Here is a 20,679-nt window from a genome sequence, read left to right as displayed (position 1 = left end):
GACCTTTCCTATAAATGGAATCTTAAAATAAGTGGCCTTCTGTGATTGGCTTATTTCATTTAGCATAACATTTTCAAGGTTCATGTGTCTTAGCATGTATCTGAACATCATTCTTTTTAAAAAATGCCCAAATAATATTTTTTTTGTATGGGTGTACCATATTTTGTTTTTACATTCATCAGTTGTTAGACATCTGGGTTGTTTCTACTTTTTGATTATTATGAATAATGCTGTTGTGATCATTAGAATACAAGTTTTTTTTTTTTTAAAGATTTTATTTATTAATTTGACAGACAAATCACAAGTAGGCAGAGAGGCAGGCAGAGAGAGAGGAAGGGAAGCAGGCTCCCCACTGATCAGAGAGCCCGTTGTGGGGCTTGATCCCAGGACCCCGGGATCATGACCTGAGCCACCCAGGCGCCCCTTGAATACAAGTTTTTGTGTGGACATATGTTTTCATTTCTCTTGGGAGTGGAATTGTTTTGCTATATGGTAACTCTGTGTTTCACTTTTTGAGGAACCAAACTATTTTCCAAAGTGGTTCCATTTTTTACATTTTCATCGGCAGTATATAAGGATTTCAGTTTCTCTACATTCTTACTAACTTTTTACTTGAGCAGTTCCCTTTTGACTAGTATAAGTCTTTACTGCTTTATACCTCGGTAATTTGCAAGTCATAGGGTAATGCCACATATGTATAAATATGTAGTCTTAATGGTTTTTATATGGTAACTGAAAAAGATGAGAAAATTAAAATGTAAAACTATAATGAAATGCTGGATTAAGAAAGATTTATACAAAGTAGACTTATTGAAATATTTTTTATCGTATTAATTTATTTGAAAATTAGGGTAATGTCCTAAGAAAAATGACGAATTAGGAGTTTAAAAAGTTCTCAGCTCTTAGGGATCCTGGTTAGTTTACTTTTTGAGCATTCCATTTGCACAACTATGCATATCATGACTACTCCAAGAATTATTTTTCCTCTTTTATACTTACTTGTCAACTGTTACTCTCTCCCAAATATTGTTTTAATCTTCATTTAAAATCATTTACTCTGAAATATTGATTAAACTCATCTTTGCTCCACTCTTTTCATACTGCTTTGAGACTGAAGTATTAATGAAGAAGAAAAATTTGAAAGATAGTCTGTTATCAAGATCATTGCTTTTCTTACTTTACAATGCATATGAATCATCTAGGATCTTGTTAATATGCAGATTTTTATTTAGCATTTCTGGGGGAGATTTTGCATTTCTAACAAGGTCTCAGGTGATGCTTTAGCCACAGGACTCTTGACCACACTGTGGGAAGCAAGGATAAAGGTAGTGGGAGAAGAGATAATTAACTCTTAGTGATATGTACTAGGTAATTATTGTGCTAATTACCTTTATTTTTAGAGTAACTCTGTAAGATAGGTATTATTTCCATTTTACAGTTAATTTAGACTCAAAGAGGTTAAAACCCAAGGTCATACACGAAGAAAAATGGGAGAGTGGGAATTGCAGCCAAGGTGTCTCTGAATATACAGGTTTCATGTTCTTATCACTGATCTTTTGACACATAAGAAATGGTATACTTAGAAAATGATCATTAAGGAAGGAAACTACATTGTAGACTTCCAGTTTTTAAAAAAGCTATTTAGAGGGGCGCCTGGGTGGCTTAGTGGGTTAAAGCCTCTGCCTTCAGTTTAGGTCATGATCTCAGGGTCCTGGGATTAAGCCCGGCATTGGCATCAGGCTCTCTGCTCAGCAGGGAGCCTGCTTGCTCCTCTCTCTCTGCCTGCCTCTCTGCCTACTTGTGATCTCTCTCTCTGTCCAAAAAAAAAATATATATATATATATATATATATATATAAAGCTATTTAGAATTTTCAAAATTAGAAAAGAGCACTCCTTCTGTCCCCTCTGAACTTTATTTTTAAAAGGGTGGGTAAGTCAATAAGTGTCTGCCTTCCACTCAGGTCATGATCCTAGGGTCCTGGGACCGATCCCCATAGTGGGCTCCCTGCTCCATGGGAAGCCTGCTTCTCCCTCTCCCACTCCCTCTGCTTGTGTTCTCTATCCCCCTGTATCTCTCTCTGTCAGATAAATAAATAAATAAAATCTTTAAAAGAAATGAAAGAGGTTCCAAATGTTTAAATAATTGGTGTTTCTTCGTTTTGAATCTACTTGAGTCTGTAATGTGAAATGTAACCAAAGTCTCACTGTTAATTTTATGAGCCTGATTTTAAGAGCAATTTATAATAGCAGAAATTAGGTAAAAATATTTGAAAGCAAGAGAGAATGAAATATTTCAAAAGAATTTGTTTTTGTGTTGATGAAATGCAGAGGACTTCACAGAAGTTTACCTCATCCGTATTGCCACTAAACTCTGTGGGGTGCCTGGGTGGCTCAGTTAAGTGTTGACTTTGGCTCAGGTCATGATCCCAGGGTCCTAGGATCCAGTCCTGCACTGGGCTCCCTGCCTGGTGGGGAGCCTGCTTCTCCCTTTCCCTTTGTTTGCTGCCCCCTCTATTTTGCTCCCTACTTATGCTTTCTCTCTCTGTGTCAAATAAATAAATAAATAATCTTAAAAAAATATTTAACTGACTGTTTTTGTAGAGTCAGCGAGCCTCAGTGAACATGGTGGTTGGTGACTTGAGTTTGATATCACCTGAACTGAAAATGGGAAAGCCAGCTTCTCCAAGTTCTGACTTATATGCTTATGGCTGCCTTTTATTATGGGTATGTTATTTTTTAATTGAAATAAATTAGCCATATGTAAAAATATATAAGTGTGCGCAAATATATTTACATATACTTGAGTATATAAAGTGAGGGGTTTTCCTCAACATATTGCTTTGGATAAAAAGCAGTGGTAGCATTTTAGTAAAAAGATTTAGTAGAAAATTACTTTTTTTCCTCTTTTTAAAAAAAGTCTTATCATAAACTATATACTTCTATCATCTATTGTATATTTACTACCAATTGGCTTGATATATGTTTTACATTATCATGCTATCGTGTTAGTTTTATTAAAGTCAAGATTAAGAATAAAGATGATTTTGTCCTATATTAATCTATAAACAGCTCATGCATATGTGGAAAATAAATGTCAAATGAGCCTTGAGTAAGTGTTCCTGCTTACACTATAAACCTAGTAGCTGCTTTTTTATCCATGGCTTAAATTTACTCTTCCTACAGATTATGAGGGATTAAGTATTAACAAGGAAGGAATGTCTGTTTTTACTTCTTTTGCATAGCATTGTACTGGAGATTCTAGCCCAGGTGTCAGCAGAGTTTTTTTTAAAAGGCCAGATGGTAAATATTTTAGGTTTTGGGAGTCATATGGTCTCTGCTACTGTGGAAAGTAGCCCTAAATACATTTAAATGAATGAATGGCTGTGTTCCAATAAAGCTTTACTTATGGACATTGAAATTTGTATTTCATATAATTTTCATGTGCCATGAAATAGTATTCTTTAATTTTCTTTTAAACATTTAAGAATATGAAACTGTTCTTGGATTATAGGCTGTACACAGATAAGCAGTGGCATAGATTTGGCATGCGGGCCATAGTTTGCTGATCCTGGTTTTAGCCAGTATGATGAGGCAACAAAAAGCAATAAAATGCATACAGTTTAAAAATAAAGAAGTAAAGCTGTTTTTATTTGAAGATGAAATTAATTATGTGCAGTCTTTACGACTGTACTTAAGAGCTACTGGAGTTAACAAATTTAGCCAGGTTTCAAGATGCAAAATCAGTATAATTAGCTGGGTTTCTATATACTGGCAACAAATGATAGGAAGTTGAAATTAAAAAGTCATTTACATGGGTATTAAAAATATGGAATTTTTAGGGATAAATATGACAAAAAATGTTCAAGATCTGTACCCTGGAAACTATGATGTATTGTTGAGAGAGATTAAAGGAGACATAATTAAATGGAGAGCTGCATAATGGTCATGGACTATAAGAGTATATGTTGTATGGATGTGAATTCTTTTTTTTTGGATTTTATTTTTTTGAGAGAAAGAGCATAAGCTGGGGGAGGGGCAGCGGGAGCAAGAGAGACCACTGAGCAGGGAAGGGAGTCTGACTGACATGGGGCTCTATTCCAGGACCCTGGGATAAATGGGTCTATGGATTCAATACAATTTCAACAAAAATGATTCTAGGCCTTTTTTTAAAAAAATGGTAATTGACAATCAGGTGTACTTTGTATCAAAATATATAGAAACTGTGGTAGCTACAATAGTTTTGAAAATTTAGACTACCTGATTTTAAGACTTAATAAAATTATAATAATGAATCAAACATTGTGATGTTGGTGTAAAGTTGAACATACAGAATGATGGAACAGCATAAAGACAGTAGAAGTAGAAGAAATAGTAGAAATATATGATCAGTTGATTTTTGACAAAGATTTCAAGGGAATTCTGTGAGGAAAATGATCATCTTCAACAAGTGGTGCTGTAGCAACTGGGTATCTACATATAAAAAATAAACTGACTTAATCCTTGCACAATTTATAAAAATTAACTCTAAATGTATATTAGATTTAAATGTAAAACTGGAGTCTTTATTTTTTTAATAAATTAATTAACATATATTGTATTGTTAGTTTCAGAGGTAGAGTTCAGTGATTCCTTGGTTACATATAATACTCAGTGCTCATTACTTCAAGTGCTCTCCTTAATGCCCATCACCCACTTACACCATCTCTCTCTACCCACCTCCCATCCAGTAATCCTCAGTTTGTTTTCTATAGTTAAGAGTCTCTTAGGATTTGTCTACCTGTCTGATTACTTCTTATTTTATTTTTCCTTCCCTTCCCCTGTGTTCATCTGTTTTGTTTCTTCAATTCCACATATGCATGAAGTCATATATTTGTCTTTCTCTGATTGACTTTGTTAAGCATAATACCCTTTAGTTCTATTCACATCACTGCAAATGGTAGGATTTCATTTTTTTGATAACTGAGTAATATTCCATTGTACATATATACCACATCTTCTTTATTCATCAGTGGATGGACATCTGGGCTCTTTCCATATTTTGGATTGCGGACATTGCTGCTATAAACATTGTGGTGCATGTGCCTCTTAGAATTACCATTAAAACTTAAGTCTTTAAAACTGGTATAAAACATAGGAAATTATTTTATTAACTTTGAGTTTGGCAAAGATTTCTTGTAATAGGATATTAAAAAACATCAAGCATAAAAGAAAAAAATCAGGGGCGCCTGGGTGGCTCTGCCTTTGGCTCGGGTCATGGTCCCAGGGTCCTGGGATCTGAGCCCCGCATCAGGCTCTCTGCTCAGTGGGGAACCTGCTTCCCCCCCTCTCTCTGCCTGCCTCTCTGCCTACTTGTGATCTTTTTCTGTCAAATAAATAAAAATCTAAAAAAAAATCAGTAATTCATATTTGATCAAAATTCAAAACTTTGCTTTTCAGCAGACACTTCTACAAAAGTGAAAGGCAAGACATACACAGACTGGGAGAAAGTATTTGCAAAAAGCATGTATCTAGTTTACAAAGAGCTCTTAAAAGTCAATGAGACGACAGCTCAGTTTAAAAATGGACAAATTTGTTTAAATAGACATTTTACAAAATAGGATGCCTAGATGTTAAATAAACATGGGAAAAGATGCTCTCAGCATCTTTAGTTATTAGGCAAAAGCAAATAAAAACCAAAATGTGGGGCACCTGAATGGCTCAGACAGTTTAGGTGTCTGCCTTCGGCTCAGGTCATGATTCCAGTGTCTTGGGATCAAGCCCCACATCTCCCTCTCCCACTCCACCTGCTTATGTTCCCTTTCTTGCTGTGTCTCTCTCTGTCAAATAAATAAAATCTGAAAAAAAAAACCCACCCCAAATGATATATTACTATACTTCTACTAGGATGCCTAAAATCAAAAAGAGTGACCATACCAAGTGTTGACTAGGATGTGTAACAGCTGCAACTCTCATATATTGCTGAGAGTAATGTAAGTGGAGCAACCATTCTGAAAACGAAATTTGGCAGTTTGTTAAAAGGTTAAACATAAAACCTCTCATGTGACCCAGCCATTTTTACTCCTACGTAGTTAGCCAAGAAACATGAAAGCATATGTCCACCCAGAGTTGTATGCAAATATTCAAATATTCAGATATTTTTAATAGCCCCAAACTGGGAAGAACTGAAATACTTATCAACTAGGTGAATGGATAAACAGTTTGCTGTATATCTATTGGAATACTACTAGCAATAAAAAGGAAAGAACTATCAATACATCCAATAATATGGATGAATCTTAAAATCATCCTGCCAGGCTAAGGAAACCAGAGGAAAGGAAGACTACATATTTTTTGGTTCTATTTATATAAACTTCTGAAAAGTGTACACTTACCTTTAGTGACATAAAGGAGATCATTAATGCCTGGGGTTTGAGGGTAGAGGAGAAACAGGAGGGATGGATTATAAAGTGGCATGACCAGATTTTTTTGGCATGATCACTATGTTTCATTAGCTTGACTATGGTGATTTTGTAGGTATATACCTAGATCAAAACTAATCATACTACCTTAAAATATATGTAGTTTGTTGAACATCAATTATATCTCAATAAAGCTATTACCAAAAGAGTGTTTATACCTACACACATGGTAATCATAGGGGATCTCATTTCTCACTTAATTATTCACAAGTTTTAGCCTTTTGCTGGCTTGTGTATTTAGAGTTTGGCTTCATAGAACCATCATAGCCATGGAAATGATTAAACTGGCATCATTTTAATCATTGCTTCAGTAATCTATTTCTTCTTTACATCAGAGCGATGAAAGTAAATGTGTTGTCTATTTTTATGTTCCTCAGAGCTGTCATATGATACCAGTTATGTATGGTAATAGTCTTTATTTAATCTATTTTCTTTCTTCTTCAAATGGTAGTAAAGAGCTCTATATGAGTTCGTACACTTTTGTGCTGAATTTCTGCTCTTCTTTAGTGTTAAGTTCTTTTAAAATTAAGTTTTTTTAGTAATCTCTATGCCCAATGTGGGGCTCAGACTCACAACCCAGAGATCAAAATTACATGCTCTACCAACTGAGCAGCCAGACACCCCTAAAACTTTATTTTCTAACTAGCATGTAGTACGGTTGACTATTTTTGGCATTCAGTCCTATGAATTTTAACATATGTATAGATTAGTATAATTATCATAATTAGGATGAGGAGCTCTTCCATAATTCGAAAAAACTTCGAACTGCTGTCCCTTTGTAGTCCCTTCCCCTAACTTTTAACCCTTGGGAACTGTTGCTGTTTTCTCTATCACTGTGGGTTTTTTTTTTTTTTTTTTTTAAGAATGTCATATAAATGGTGATTATGAACCTTTTGAGACTAAATTCTTCACTCAGCATGTCTCTGAGATTCATCTAAGTTGTTTAGTATAGCAATAGTCTATTCCTTTTTTGTTGCTGAGTAGTATTTATCAATGTGTCAGGTTTATCTGTTTACCCATGAAAGGACATTGGGTTGTTTACAGTTTTTGGCTATAAGTATAGCTGCTGTGAACATTTTTATATAGGTTTTATGTTTATGTTTAATTTCTTTAGGATAAATACCAGGAGAGAGATTGATAGATTGTAATTATAGGTATAACTTTATAAGGATTTGCCAAACATTTTGCCTGCACACAGTGGTGAATGAGAGTTTTAAAGCTCTTCATTATTGTTAACATTATTGCTTTTATTTTCTGTTTTGGGCATTTCTCATAGGTGTATAGTACTTGTCTCATTGTGGTTTTAATTTAAATCTCTCTCATGGTTAATGATGTTGTATATCTTTTTATTTCCTTGCTCATATCCTCTGTGGTGAAGTGTCTGTTTAAGTCTTTTTCCCAGTTTCAAATTGGATTTCTTAATATTGAGTGGTGAGCTTAAAAATATATTCTAGATAAGGGTGGCTGGGTGGCTCAGTAGGTTAAGTGTTTTCCTTTGACTAAGGTCATGATCCCAGAATCCTGGGATTAAGGCCCTTCCTTGAGCTCCTTGCTCAGCAGGGAGTCTGCTCCTCCCTCTTCCTCTGTCACCACTCTCCTTGCTTGTGTTCTCTGTCAAATAAATCTTAAACACACACACACACACACAGAGTCTAGATGTAAATCCCTTCTCAGGTGTCATTTACAAACATTTTTCCTAGTCTACAGCTTATAATTTTATTCTCCTAACAGTGTCTTTTGCAGAGAAAAAGGATTTGATTTTTATGAAGTTCAATTTATTATTGTTTTCCTTCTGTGGATTATGTTTTGGTATTATATCTAAGAATTCTTTGCCTAATCCAGGGTCATGAAGATTTTCTCTTGTTATTCCCCTCAAAAAACTTTCTAGTTACATGCTTTACCTTTAGCTCTAGGATCAGTTTTGATGTAATTTTTGTATAAGGAGTGAGGTTTATGTCAATGTCTGTGTTCTTTGCAGTGGTGTTGTTCCAACACCATTTGTTAAAGGCTTATTTTCTCCTGACTTTCCTTGGCCTCTTTGTAAAATATTAGTTGGTCATATTTGTGTAAGTCTGTTTCTGGACCCTATTCTGTTCCATTGAGCTATATATTTACCGTTTTACTAATACCACACTGTCTTGATTATTGTATCTTTGTGGTAAGTCTTAACAGTTGGGTAGTAGGTACAAGGTGAGTGGGCTGGGGCTGGGCTATTGTGCAGGTGGGTATTTGTGACAGCCTGGCCCATTCAGAGTACAGGCTTGGTATGTGGATGAGTCTACCCACTACCAGAGGTGGCCCCACCATGCTGTGCCTGGCCACCTGTTCAGCCTGGAGCAGCTGTGCTGGCTCAGGATTCTTTACTGGAAGCTGGCTGCTGACAAATATGAGAATGATCAATAATTAGAGAAGATCTGAAGAGAAACTACTCTTACATGGACATAATAACCATATATGAAGTAAACTACTGAAGTATGAAGAAAAGATTAAGATATTCTATGAGGAGCATTTGCACCTGGATCTGCTACATCCTCGATGGGTACTTTGATGTGAGAGATAAAGAGGACCAGTGGATTCTTATTCTCACAGAAGAAGGAGACATGATAACTCTTCCTGCAGAGATTTATTTATTTTTATTTTATTTTTTTTAAAGATTTTATTTATTTATTTGATAGAGAGACAGTGAGAGAGAGCGTGAATGAGAAGAAGGTCAGAGGGAGAAGCAGACTCCCCATGGAGCTGGGAGCCCGATGAGGGACTCGATCCTGGGACTCCAGGATCATGACCTGAGCTGAAGGCAGTCGTCCAACCAACTGAGCCACCCAGGCGCCCAGAGATTTATTTTTCAGCCTAGTCTCATCTAGAATGTAATCCTTTTCCCTGCTTTAGTTTTCTCTCAACATACTATATATTTCTTTTATTTGTGTTTATTACTGTCTGCTTCTGCCAGTAGAATGTAAGCTTTTTGGGGACAGATTGTGTGTCTTACTTGCTGCTGTATCTGCTGTGTGCCTGGTGCAGAAGAGGCATTCACATACTAACTGAGTGAATGCAGGTCTTTATGGTATCAGAATGAATGTTTAAATTTAGCCACAATTATGTACTGAAGTAGTAGGCTTTTTTTTAAGTACGCCATGTTTTCTTGGTGAGTTCATCTACTCATTTTTTTATTTAGGGCACCTTATACATTTCTTTGGAAACTTGTTTGAAGATTTTTTAAAATTCCAACTCCTAATGTATTTCTAGGAGATGTTTACTAACATCTGTTCCATCGAACAGCTAACCTTGGGTTTTCTGGACCTTCTTAACAACTTAAGATGTGTACCTTCTTGTAATTTCAGTTGAACCTTCTAAAAACAGGGTTTTGTGATCCTGTGTAATTTTTCCTTTACAGAAGTAGTAGAATTCAGTCGAGTGCATTTTTATCTTGACAGGATTTCCTAACCTCTCATTTTACTATAACTGCTCTTAAATCTCCGATATGTTTTTGTACACTGTCTTTCTTTTCTCCTCATGTGTCAGCAACCTTCTAGCTTCTCTTCTTTCCTTCATCAGCCTTGAACACCATCATAGAACATCCAGACTATCCTGTATTCCCTTTTATTCCTTTTCTTCCCTTTAGTCTCTTTGAGACCTTAATTCTAGGTAAGTTTTATGGCCTGCTATATATGTTTAAAAAAAGTTCTTACTGATTTCAAAAAAAGTTTTATTTTCATGTGTGAATAAATTTTATTAAAGTCATATATTTGGGGCACCTGGGTGGCTCAGTGGGTTAAAGCCTCTGCCTTCGGCTCGGGTCATGATCCCAGGGTCCTGGGATTGAGCCCCACATCCGGCTCTCTGCTCTGTGGAGAGCCTGTTTCCTCCTCTCTCTCTCTGCCTGCCTCTCTGCCTACTTGTGATCTCTTTCTGTCAAATAAATAAATAAAATCTTAAAAAAAAAATTGTAAAGTCATATATTTGATTTTTCCCATAGTATGACCAAACATTGTTAATTTAAGGACATTATTATGTCTATTTTATAACACGATGATAACATCCTCCCTTGCTAGGAGCACATAAAGCATTTTTGGCACTTAACTAAGTACTTTAAGAAACTAATTGCCCACTGTGAGGGAGCCCATTGTTATCTCAGGTGTGGACATGAGGATTATGTGAGTTAAGGAAGGACATTGCTGCTTCTTAAGTGATGTCCCATCACAGAATTTCAGTCTTTTTAAAAAATTATTTATTTATTTATTTATTTGACAGACAGAGATCACAAGTAGGCAGAGAGGCAGGCAGAGAGAGAGGGGGAAGCAGGCTTCCTGCTGAGCAGAGAGCCGATGTGGGGCTCGATCCCAGGCCCCTGAGATCATGACCTGAGCTGAAGGCAGAGGCTTTAACCTACTGGGCCACCCAGGCGCCCCAGAATTTCAGTCTTTTGAGGCTTTGTGCAGACCACCTTCTCCTTTCACTAAACATATTATTAAGTCTTGAAGGCATAGCCTTTACTGAAGCCAATGATGAATAGTTTTGATCCTTCATGGTTTCTCATGAGAAATCCACTGTCGTTTGAATCAATTAGTTTCTAGGTAATGTGATGTTTTTCTTTAGCACTTCTACAATTTTTCCTTGTCTTTAGTTTTCTGCAGTTTGATTATGATGTGTCTTGGCATATATTTTTGGGGTTTACTCTCTTTGAGGCTTGCTTGTCTTCAATTTGTAGATTTAGGGTTTTCACCAAATTTGTAAGATTTGGTTCAGCAATTATTTCTTCACATGGTTTTGTTGACCCTGTACTTTTCTTCTTGTTTTCTGAAGTTCTGATGACATAAATTTTGGATCATTCTCTGACTGTTTCACAGGTTCCTGAGATTCTGTCTATTTTTTGGGTTTCTATTCAAATTAGGTACTTTCTGTTTTTCTTTCTTTAATTTCATTGGTGATTTCCTCTGTCATACTCCTCATGCCATTGAGCCAATGAGTTAAAAACATTTTCTGTTCTTTTTCAGTTCTAACATTTCCTTTTGGTTTTCTCTATATCTTCTGTGTTTTTCTCTGCTGAGGCTATTATTTTGTTTGTTCCATGTGTGTTTTATCTTTAAGCATTGTTATGATGGCTCCTTTAAAATCTTTGTCAGATAATCCCTCTGTGTCATCTTGGTATTTCTTGGCTGTCTTTTTCTTATTCAGGTTGGGATTTTTTTGGTTCTTAGTCTGGCATGTCGTATCCAATCATATTTTGAACATTTTGGTATTATGTTCTGAGACCCTGCATCCTATTTAACCTTCATTTTTTGGAGATAGGCCCCCAGTTAATGTAGTGTACAGTTTCAAATATGATTAGATCTTCATCTCCTCCCTGGCTCTGCTAACACCACCCCAGCAAATGCAGAATGCTAAATTGTGGTGAATGCCTTGCCTCCTCTCATTGCTGATGGGTGGCAGTGGAAATTCATCTCTCCATGGAGTCCTGTTGACACTGGGAAACAGGAGCCATACTTAAATGTCTGCTTTACCACCACCACCTTATTTTACTTTCTTGTGCCTTTTGCTGCCTGGTAAGCCTGGAAGTTCTATTTTCCACTGGGTCCTGCTGACACTTGGGGAGTGGAGAAGAAAAAATAGAGTCTCACTAACACTGCCTCACATTGCTTTGTTCCACTTTGTTGCTTCTGAGTAGGATTGGAATTTAGCTTCCCTGCTGGGTCCCAGTGACAGTATCACTTCTGATGCCTTCTGATGCCTTCTCACATTGCCTTGTTCTGCCTCTTTGTTGATGGTGGAGATGAAAATCCAGCTTCCCACTCAGCCCCGGTGACACTCGGTGGTATGGGGGAGTTTTTCATTTAGTATTTGACTGGAGTAGGGAATATTACAGGAAAGTTTTTTATACTACGGGACCACTGTCTTCCCAGTTCTTTGGCTAAAGGGATCAGGCTTTTCTAGGGGATTTTTTTTTTTTTTTTAAAATCTGTGGCTCTTGGGGTTTCTGAATTGCATTTTTTTCTAGCACTCCCTCTGCAATATAGGAGGTTCAAAAGGAGAACTCAGGATATTCAAATCCCAAGGTGTTCCTAGGTACTTCACCTTCTTCTTTCCACTTTTTAGAGTCGTCTTATGTTTGTGTGTTGATTTCTTTTTTAAGGCTGAAGCTGAGTGAGACTACTCCATTTTTTCTGGGATCCGTTGAATGCCTTTATACTTTGGAAGCTGAATGCTTTTGCAGAATATCACCACTATATCAGTTTAATTTCTTTTGGGTCCTCAGTGCTTTCTTTTAGTCCTTTCACTTGCCCACAGCCATCTCATTCTCATATTTCCCTCAGAGCTTACTTTTAAACCTTTTACTGCTTTCCTCAAGCACCTATTGAAATCACACTCTCATTCTTTTCAGTTGACCTTACTCCTTATTTTCTTGAAGGAAAAAAATGAGGTCATGTGTGCTTTCTCTCAAATTTCAGTTCTTCTGTTTACAAACTAATCATTTCTTTACCCAGTCTTCTGTCTTCTAGTCCAGTTTGAAAGTATTCTTCAGTACAAGCCATCCACTTGTGGCCTTGACCCCATCCTCTCATCTTCTATTCTGAAACGTCACTTTCACACTATTTTTATCTTTCTAGTACCTTCAGTGTATTTCTTTTTATTCTGCATCTTTCCTTCAGCCTAAAAATGCAGTTATTAAGTCTAGTATATCAAAAAACAAAACAAAAATCCACAGTAATTCCTTTACCCATTGTTTTCTGTGACACATCTTAGTTTTTTTGACTTTTGTGATTGGGCATTTTTTTTTTTTTAACTCTTCCTTACTTCCTGTTAACTGTTAGTGTCCCCAAGGATTTTGCTTACATTCTATTAAAATTTTCACTGTGTAGCCTTTCCTTGGATGTTCTTATTTACTTTCAGAGTGTCTAGTGCCATTTATTTTTTAGTAGCTCCTACATTTATGGCAGTAATCTGATGTTCTTGCCAGAGTTTCCAATTGTGTATATATGCTTTCCTGCTGGCTAACTTTACCTTAATTTATTTTTATTTTATTTTTTTATTTTTTTTAATATTTTATTTATTTATTTGACAGAGAGAGATCACAGGTAGGCAGAGAAGCAGGCAGAGAGAGAGAGGAGGAAGCAGGCTCCCCGCTGAGCAGAGAGCCCGATATGGGACTCGATCCCAGGACCCTGAGATCATGACCTGAGCCGAAGGCAGCGGCTTAACCCACTGAGCCACCCAGGCGCCCTAACTTTACCTTAATTTACTAGATACTTTATCTTGTTCCAGAAAGGATACAAGGCAATCATTCACAGAGGTACTTTAAAACAGCAAGACATGACAAATTAAAAGTAGAAAAGAAAGAAAATAATAGCAGGGGGCGCCTGCGTGGCTCAGATGTTTAAGTGTGCCTTCCCCTCAGGTCATGATCTCAGGGTCCTGGGATCAAGCCCCACATCAGCTCTCTGCTCAGAGGCAAGTCTGCTTCTCCCTCTCCCTCTGTGATATCTCACACTTTCACTCGCTCTCAAATAAGTAAAAATCTCAGGAAAGAAAGAAGGGAGGGAGGGGAGAGAGAGAGAAAGAGAAAGAAACAAGAAGAGAGAGAAAGAAAAGGGGTGTGAATGTAGAGTTGAACCACCAATGAGAGTACTATAGAATGCACATCACAAACCCTTGTTTGTGCACAAACCCTGACTCACTGAGTGTCTCAGTGAGGTAAGCATCTTACTCTTGGTTTCTGCTCAGGTCATGATTGCTGAGTTGAGCCCTGCATCGGGTACTGCACTCAGTGTGGAGTCTGCTTTAGATACTCTCTCTGCTCCTCACCCCTTCTGTTTCTCTAAATAAAAAAATAAACTCTAAAAACAACAGCAACAACAAAATATACACTCAGAAACCTGTTTGGAGCTGCTAATACACAATTCATGTGTTGCCCTTCTTTCCTTCTAACAGATACTGCAAAATGATTGTGGTCATGCTCATTGATCTCAGATATGACCTCAAAATAACACCCATAAGGAATAGTATTGTTTGAAAAACAAGCCTATTTACCATCCTTGATGAATGAATATATATATATATATATATATATATATATATATATATATATGTATTTTAAAGATTTTATTTATTTATTTGTCAGAGAGAGAGAGGGAGAGAGAATGAGCACAGGCAGACAGAATGGCAGGCAGAGGGAGAAGCAGGCTCCCTGCCGAGCAAGGAGCCTGATGTGGGACTCAATCCCAGGACGCTGGGATCACGACCTGAGCCGAAGGCAGCTGCCCAACCAACTGAGCCACCCAGGTGTTCCGATGAATATATTTTCTATGAATAAACCACTAAGATTGTTCTGATCTTCTAGCAATAATAAGAAAGGAAGTCTTGTCTGTCATAAAAACCATTACCTCTAAGATAAAAGGAGGCCAATTAGGACAAGTAAAGCTGTTGTCTAATTTTTGTTTTGTTGTGGAAATTTACACAAAAATAAAGATAAATAATGAAACCCTTTACACTTTTCAGCCAGATTCAGCTTTTTTCAGTGTTTAATTACCAAGCTATTCTTAGTGATAAGACTAGAGACCCTCATAAGGACAGCATTTCACACTGCTAACACAGATGTCCCAAGCTACCTGAAATCTAAAAAACAAAAATAGGTAACACTTAATGAGTGCTTACTATGTAATGGTTACTTTATAAGTATTTATTTAACTTAATTCTTGCAGGGGCCTTATAAGTGAGGAAACTGAGGCAAAGAGAAATTAGATGATTTATTCAGATCCAGTGGCTGCTGAGAGATGGAACCAAGATTAAAAACTGGCCAGTCTGACTCCCGAATGTGCACTCTTTACCATTATCCCATTTCTCCTGCCTTCCCCAAACAGTTTCTTCTAGTCATCTGAGCCGACAACTTGTAGTCTTCTTGACTCTTCCATCTGTCTCACCTCGCCCTTCCAGTTAATCATGCTTTGGCATTTTTTACTATCTTATGAATTCTCAAATTTCTCTTCTATCTCTTAAACCAGTGTGTTAATTCAGTATCTCTTACAGCTTGTTAGTAAGAGGCTTGTAAGGAGATAAGGATTGTGAGAAGATAAGATTTTGTTAAATAAAGTCAACAGTAAAATTTAAAGATCTAATTAGCTTTATTAATCAGTTCATGAGTCATACATCCCCTTCTAGTAAGTAGAAGGGAGCTCTGGAAGTGTTACAGAACAGAAAAGGTTTTTAAAGATGAAGAGGGAGTAGAAAAAAAAAGTAAATTTATTGCAAAGATTCCATTGTTGTAGCCAAGATCATCCTCTGAAAGGGAATGGAGGGCATCTCTCAGTAAATTTCCTTGTGCTGACTAAGAAATTCCCATGTTGGATAGTTGGAAGTTACACAGATCCTGCAGTTAGGTTAGGTAGTAAGTCATGGTTTACTGATGTGGGACCTTAACCTGAGTGACACCATTTTTGAACCTGTGATTTTCTTTTTAATGCCTTCTGATTTTTAATCTGCAATTTGCTTTGCTTTGATGCAGGATAGGACATAGTTATGAGGACTCTGTTAGTCAGGGTTCAGTCAGGAAGACAGAAGCCATACTTTACGTATTTCAGTTATAAAGTGCTTTAATACCGGAACTTAGAGCTTTTATATACATTGGAAGATGTAGAATAACAGAGGTAAGGGAAGTAGTAATCTATTTCAGCATGTAACGCTTGTTTCTTAGATTCCCCATTAAGTGAAATTATATGGTATTTGTCTTTCTCTGACTTACTTGTTTTAGTATAATACTTTCCAGGTCCATCGATGTTGTTGCAACACTTAAGGTAATTATTGATATGTTGGGGGTGAATCTACTATTTTGTTATTTGTTTTGTTTGCTCTGTTTCTTTTTTATTGATTTTTCTTGACTTCTTTTGGGTTACTTGAACATTTTTAAAGAGTTGATCTTGATTTATTATTTTTTAAAAATATTTTATTTATTTGACAGAGATCACAAGTAGGCAGAAAGAGAGGGGAAGCAGCCTTCCCGCTGAGCAAGAGAGCCTGATGTGGGGCTCGATCCCAGGACCCTGAGACCATAACCTGAGCTGAAGGCAAAGGCTTAACCCACTGAGCCGTCGAGCCGCCCCTATTTATGGTGTTTTGAATGTATTAACTTCTGTAGTTTTCTGAGCAGTTGGTATGGGTATTATAATATATGTATGTGTCTTATCACATTCTACTAGTATCAGTGTTTCAACACTTTGAGTGAAGTGTAAAAGCCTTTTAAGTTCCTTCACCCTACCCACTTTTAACTATCATTGTTTTAAGTGTCTGATAGTATAATGTAATAACTTTTGTTTCAGTCATTATATATGATTTAGGAAATTTATGATGAGAAGGATAGTTTTTGACATTCCCTTATATTTCTGTTGTTTCCATTGTTATTCCTTCCTAATGCTCCAGTACTCTTTCAAAGGGCACAACGTAGGGGAGGGACAGAGAGAGTGAGAGGGAGAAGCAGATTCCCCATTGAGTGGGGAGCCCCATGTGGGGGCTCAATTCTAGGACCCTAAGATCATGACCTGAGCTGAAGGCAGATGCTTAACCAACTGAGCCACCCAGGTGCCTCGAAAATTCATTTCTTTTTTGGTTGAAGCTTCCTTTACCCAGTCTTTAAGAATGTGTCTTCTCAAGACATATTCTTTTAGTTCTCCTTCATCAATGAACATTTTGATTTCACTTTTTTCCTGAGGGATAATTTCACTGGATATAAAGTTTGTGGTTGAAAGTTCTTTTCTCTTAGCAGTTGAAAAATGTTGTGCCACTTCCTTCTGGTTTCCATGGTTTCATATAAGAAATTCTCTGTTATTCAAGTTGATATCTCTCTGTAGATAATGTTTTTCTTTGGTTGCTTTCAAGATTTGTTTTTGTTTTTAGTTTTCAGAAGTTTCATTAATTTGAGTTTATCCTAGATGAGTCATTTTTTGTTGTTTTGGATGTGGGGGTCATAAGGCACTCCAGTCCTGGGTTTTTTTTTTAACCAGTTTGTCTTCCTCTTTACTCTCTCACAGACCTCCTTTCTTGTGTTCTGTTATTTCTAACATAGTTTTACTTAGTGCTAAGGAGAAGGAAGAAACCGTAAGTCCTTTTGCTCATTTTTAAACTACAATGTATGGAAATTATTTGAATCTGGATTTAAGTAAACTATATGAAAGTATAATAATTTCTGGTATTTATGGGATGATAAAAGTTTTGAAAACTGGGGGTACCTGGCTGGCTTAGACTATGGAGCATGTGACTCTTGATCTTGGGGTTGTAAGTTTGAATCCCACATTGGGTGTAGAGATTACTCAGAAATAAAATCATGGGACACCTGGGTGGCTCAGTCAGTTAAGTGACTGCCGTTTGGTTAGGTCTTGATCCCAGCGTCCTGGGAGCAAGCCCCATGTTGGGTTCCCTGCTCAGCTGAGAGCCTGCTTCTCCCTCTCTCTTCCTGCTGCTCTACTTGTGCTCTCTATCTCTCTGTCAAATGAAAAAAAAATCTTAAAAAAACGTTTGAAAACTGGGTAGTTTATATAGGCTTATCTTGTTTCATTGTGCTTTATTGCATTTTGCAGATATAGCATTTTTTCTTTTTCTTTTTCTTTTTTTTTTTTTTTTTTTACTAATTGAAGGTACAGAATTCTGTGTCAGGCAAGTTCATTGATGCCATTTTCCCAATAGCATCAGCTCACATAGTGTCTCTGGGTCATATTTTGGTAATTTTTGCAATATTTCAGACTTCTTGATTACTAGTATATTTATTCTGATCTGTGATCAATGATTATGACTCATTGAAGGTTAGATAATTAGCATTTTTTAGCAATAAGGTATTTTTAAAATTAAGGTATGTATATAGGCTTTTTTAGGCATAATGTTACTGCACACTTCATTTGACTTGCTTTATTGTCATATTTGTTTAACTGAGGTAGTCTAAAACCAAATGTACAATATCTGTGAGGTATGTCTATATTAAAGAATTACTCAAAAAGAAAAAATCACTGAATTGTTAGTGGGATGATATTATTATTGTGTCAAAATAAAAGATTTTAACTTTTAGAAATATGTACTAATGTATTTACAGATGAAATTATGAGATGTATAGGATTTACCTCAAAAATAATTTATATAGTTTTATGTATAGGGTTGATGGTTGTTGGGGCTGGGTGATGAATATGTAGGGTTCAGAGTACTTTGTGTATGTAAGAAATCTCCATATTTAACAGTTTTAAAAGTTTAACATGTATCTCTTGAACATAGGTTAAGAATTAGGGAGGAAAGAAACATGCTTGATTTATTTTCCTTGTACTTAATATATGAAATCAACATTGTATAAGCTACTAAGTTTTGATATATTTTCTTGAAAGGTGAGGAAGCATTGAAATTGCTTATAGTCTATTCATCATCTCCCACTGATACTTGAGGAGCCCCAAGAACTGTTTAGTTCCTGTGAACAAGTAGTTATTAACATGAAAATGTTTTTATCCTGTAAGAGCTGATGTGTGTTTTTTGAGCTCTTTTCTTTTGTCCAGAATATGAAGAGTTCCAGATTTGACTGTGCTGTAGGATTGGCATTTTGTTACATTAGGAATTTACCCATTCTCATTTTCTTTAACAGCTTTCCGTTCAAAATCAGAAATTTGAGACAAATGAAGATGGAATCCCAAAAGTGGATCAGTTTCATTTGGTATGTGACCTTTTTGTCATTTACTGGTTGGAAACCTATGCTGTAATTGTAGCAGTAATGTAAACATAAATATTTGACTGAAAATATCCTCTGCTTTTTGTAAGAATGCAAAATAGCAATTACAGTAAAGAAATACTGAAAAAAATTCAAATGCCTTTCTTACACCATTGGCAGGGAATTACTGCTAGAGAATATTGTTGGATTGTACATTTGTCACACAAATTATATAATATTGTAAGTAATAACTAAAGAAAAATAGTCTTGCCTTCCAAGATCATATTATATTAAAATTAATGTTTTACTAATTTTACAGGCATCTAGCTGTGTCTTTTCTTTGTCATGTATCTGTCATTCATATTGCTCTGCTATTAATGTATGTATTCCATCAACATATTTTGAGTATCTGTTCCACAGTATGAATTGAACTAGATGATGTATTACCAGAACTGCAGCATTGAATAAATGAATAATTTAGAAATGGGAACCAGGGAAACAACCAAGATCTCTAGGTAGGGTATTAAGAAAGTACTTTGGAAGAAGCTAATTTGTAATTCTTCAGAGAAAGGTGAAAGGAAGAGAGGTAGGTAGAAAATGCCACCAAGTAGTTTGAGGTGAATCTTCAAGATTGAAATAAGAGTTTACAAGAGAGAATGAGGTGATGGTATTCCAGGTAAAGACAACAAATAACCTGCATTAAGACTTGAAAATATTAAATTCTTTTGAAATAGAATAGTCCTGTATGACTAGATATTAAGAGGTTATAACCATGGCAGTAAATGAGTTTATGGAATTACAAAAATCAAGCTCTAAAAGTTCTCATGCCATTTTTTAAGAAAGAAAATGTTTATTTAAAAATAAATGGCTTGGGGCCCCGGTGGCTCAGTTGTTATATGTCTGCCTTCTGCTCAGGTCATGATTGCAGGGTCCTGGGATTGAGCCCTGCACTGGGCTCTCTGCTCAGTGAGGAGCCCACTTCCCTGTCTCCCACTCCCTCTGCTTGCATTCCTTTTCTCTCTGTGTCTTTATCAAATAAATAAATAAAATCTTTAAAAACATGGCTTAAGGGCGCCTGGGTGGCTCAGTGGGTTAAGCCGCTGCCTTCGGCCCAGGTCATGATCTCAGGGTCCTGGGATCGAGGCCCGCATCGGGCTCTCTGCTCAGCAGGGAGTCTGCTTCCCTCTCTCTCTCTCTGCCTGCCTCTCCATCTACTTGTGATTTCTCTCTGTCAAATAAATAAATAAAATCTTAAAAAAAAAAAAAAACATGGCTTAATATCTCATTTCTTTTTAGTGCTGAATAATATTCCATTTTCTGAATATACCATGGTTTATTTACCTATTCACCTACTGAAGTTCATTTAGGTTGCTCACAGGTCTTGGAGTTATGAATAAATATCCATTTGCAAGTTTTTGTGTGGGCATAAATTTTTATTTCATTGGGTCAATACCAAGGAGCACAGTTGTTGGCTTATATGGTAAGAGCATGTTTAGTTTTGTTACAAGTGACAATCTTCCAAAGTGGCTGTACTATTTTGCATTACCATTCCTGT

At 36.4% G+C, this 20,679-nt stretch overlaps 1 protein-coding gene across 2 annotated transcripts in view; it reads left to right on the top strand.

The window, feature by feature from the left end:
• STK31 (serine/threonine kinase 31) overlaps window positions 1-20,679 on the top strand; it is an 88,794-nt gene that overhangs the window by 59,276 nt on the left and 8,839 nt on the right. For both annotated transcript variants that reach the window (XM_032305853.1, XM_032305852.1), the window contains exons 22-23: window positions 2,604-2,726; window positions 19,062-19,130. In XM_032305853.1, coding sequence (XP_032161744.1) covers window positions 2,604-2,726; window positions 19,062-19,130 — 192 coding nt within the window. The remainder of the gene's footprint in view (window positions 1-2,603; window positions 2,727-19,061; window positions 19,131-20,679) is intronic.

Source organism: Mustela erminea, chromosome 11 (assembly GCF_009829155.1).
Source record: "Mustela erminea isolate mMusErm1 chromosome 11, mMusErm1.Pri, whole genome shotgun sequence".
Lineage (NCBI taxonomy): Eukaryota > Metazoa > Chordata > Mammalia > Carnivora > Mustelidae > Mustela > Mustela erminea.
The sequence above is the reverse complement of the archived record's forward strand: the minus strand, read 5'-3'. Positions and strand labels throughout refer to the sequence as shown.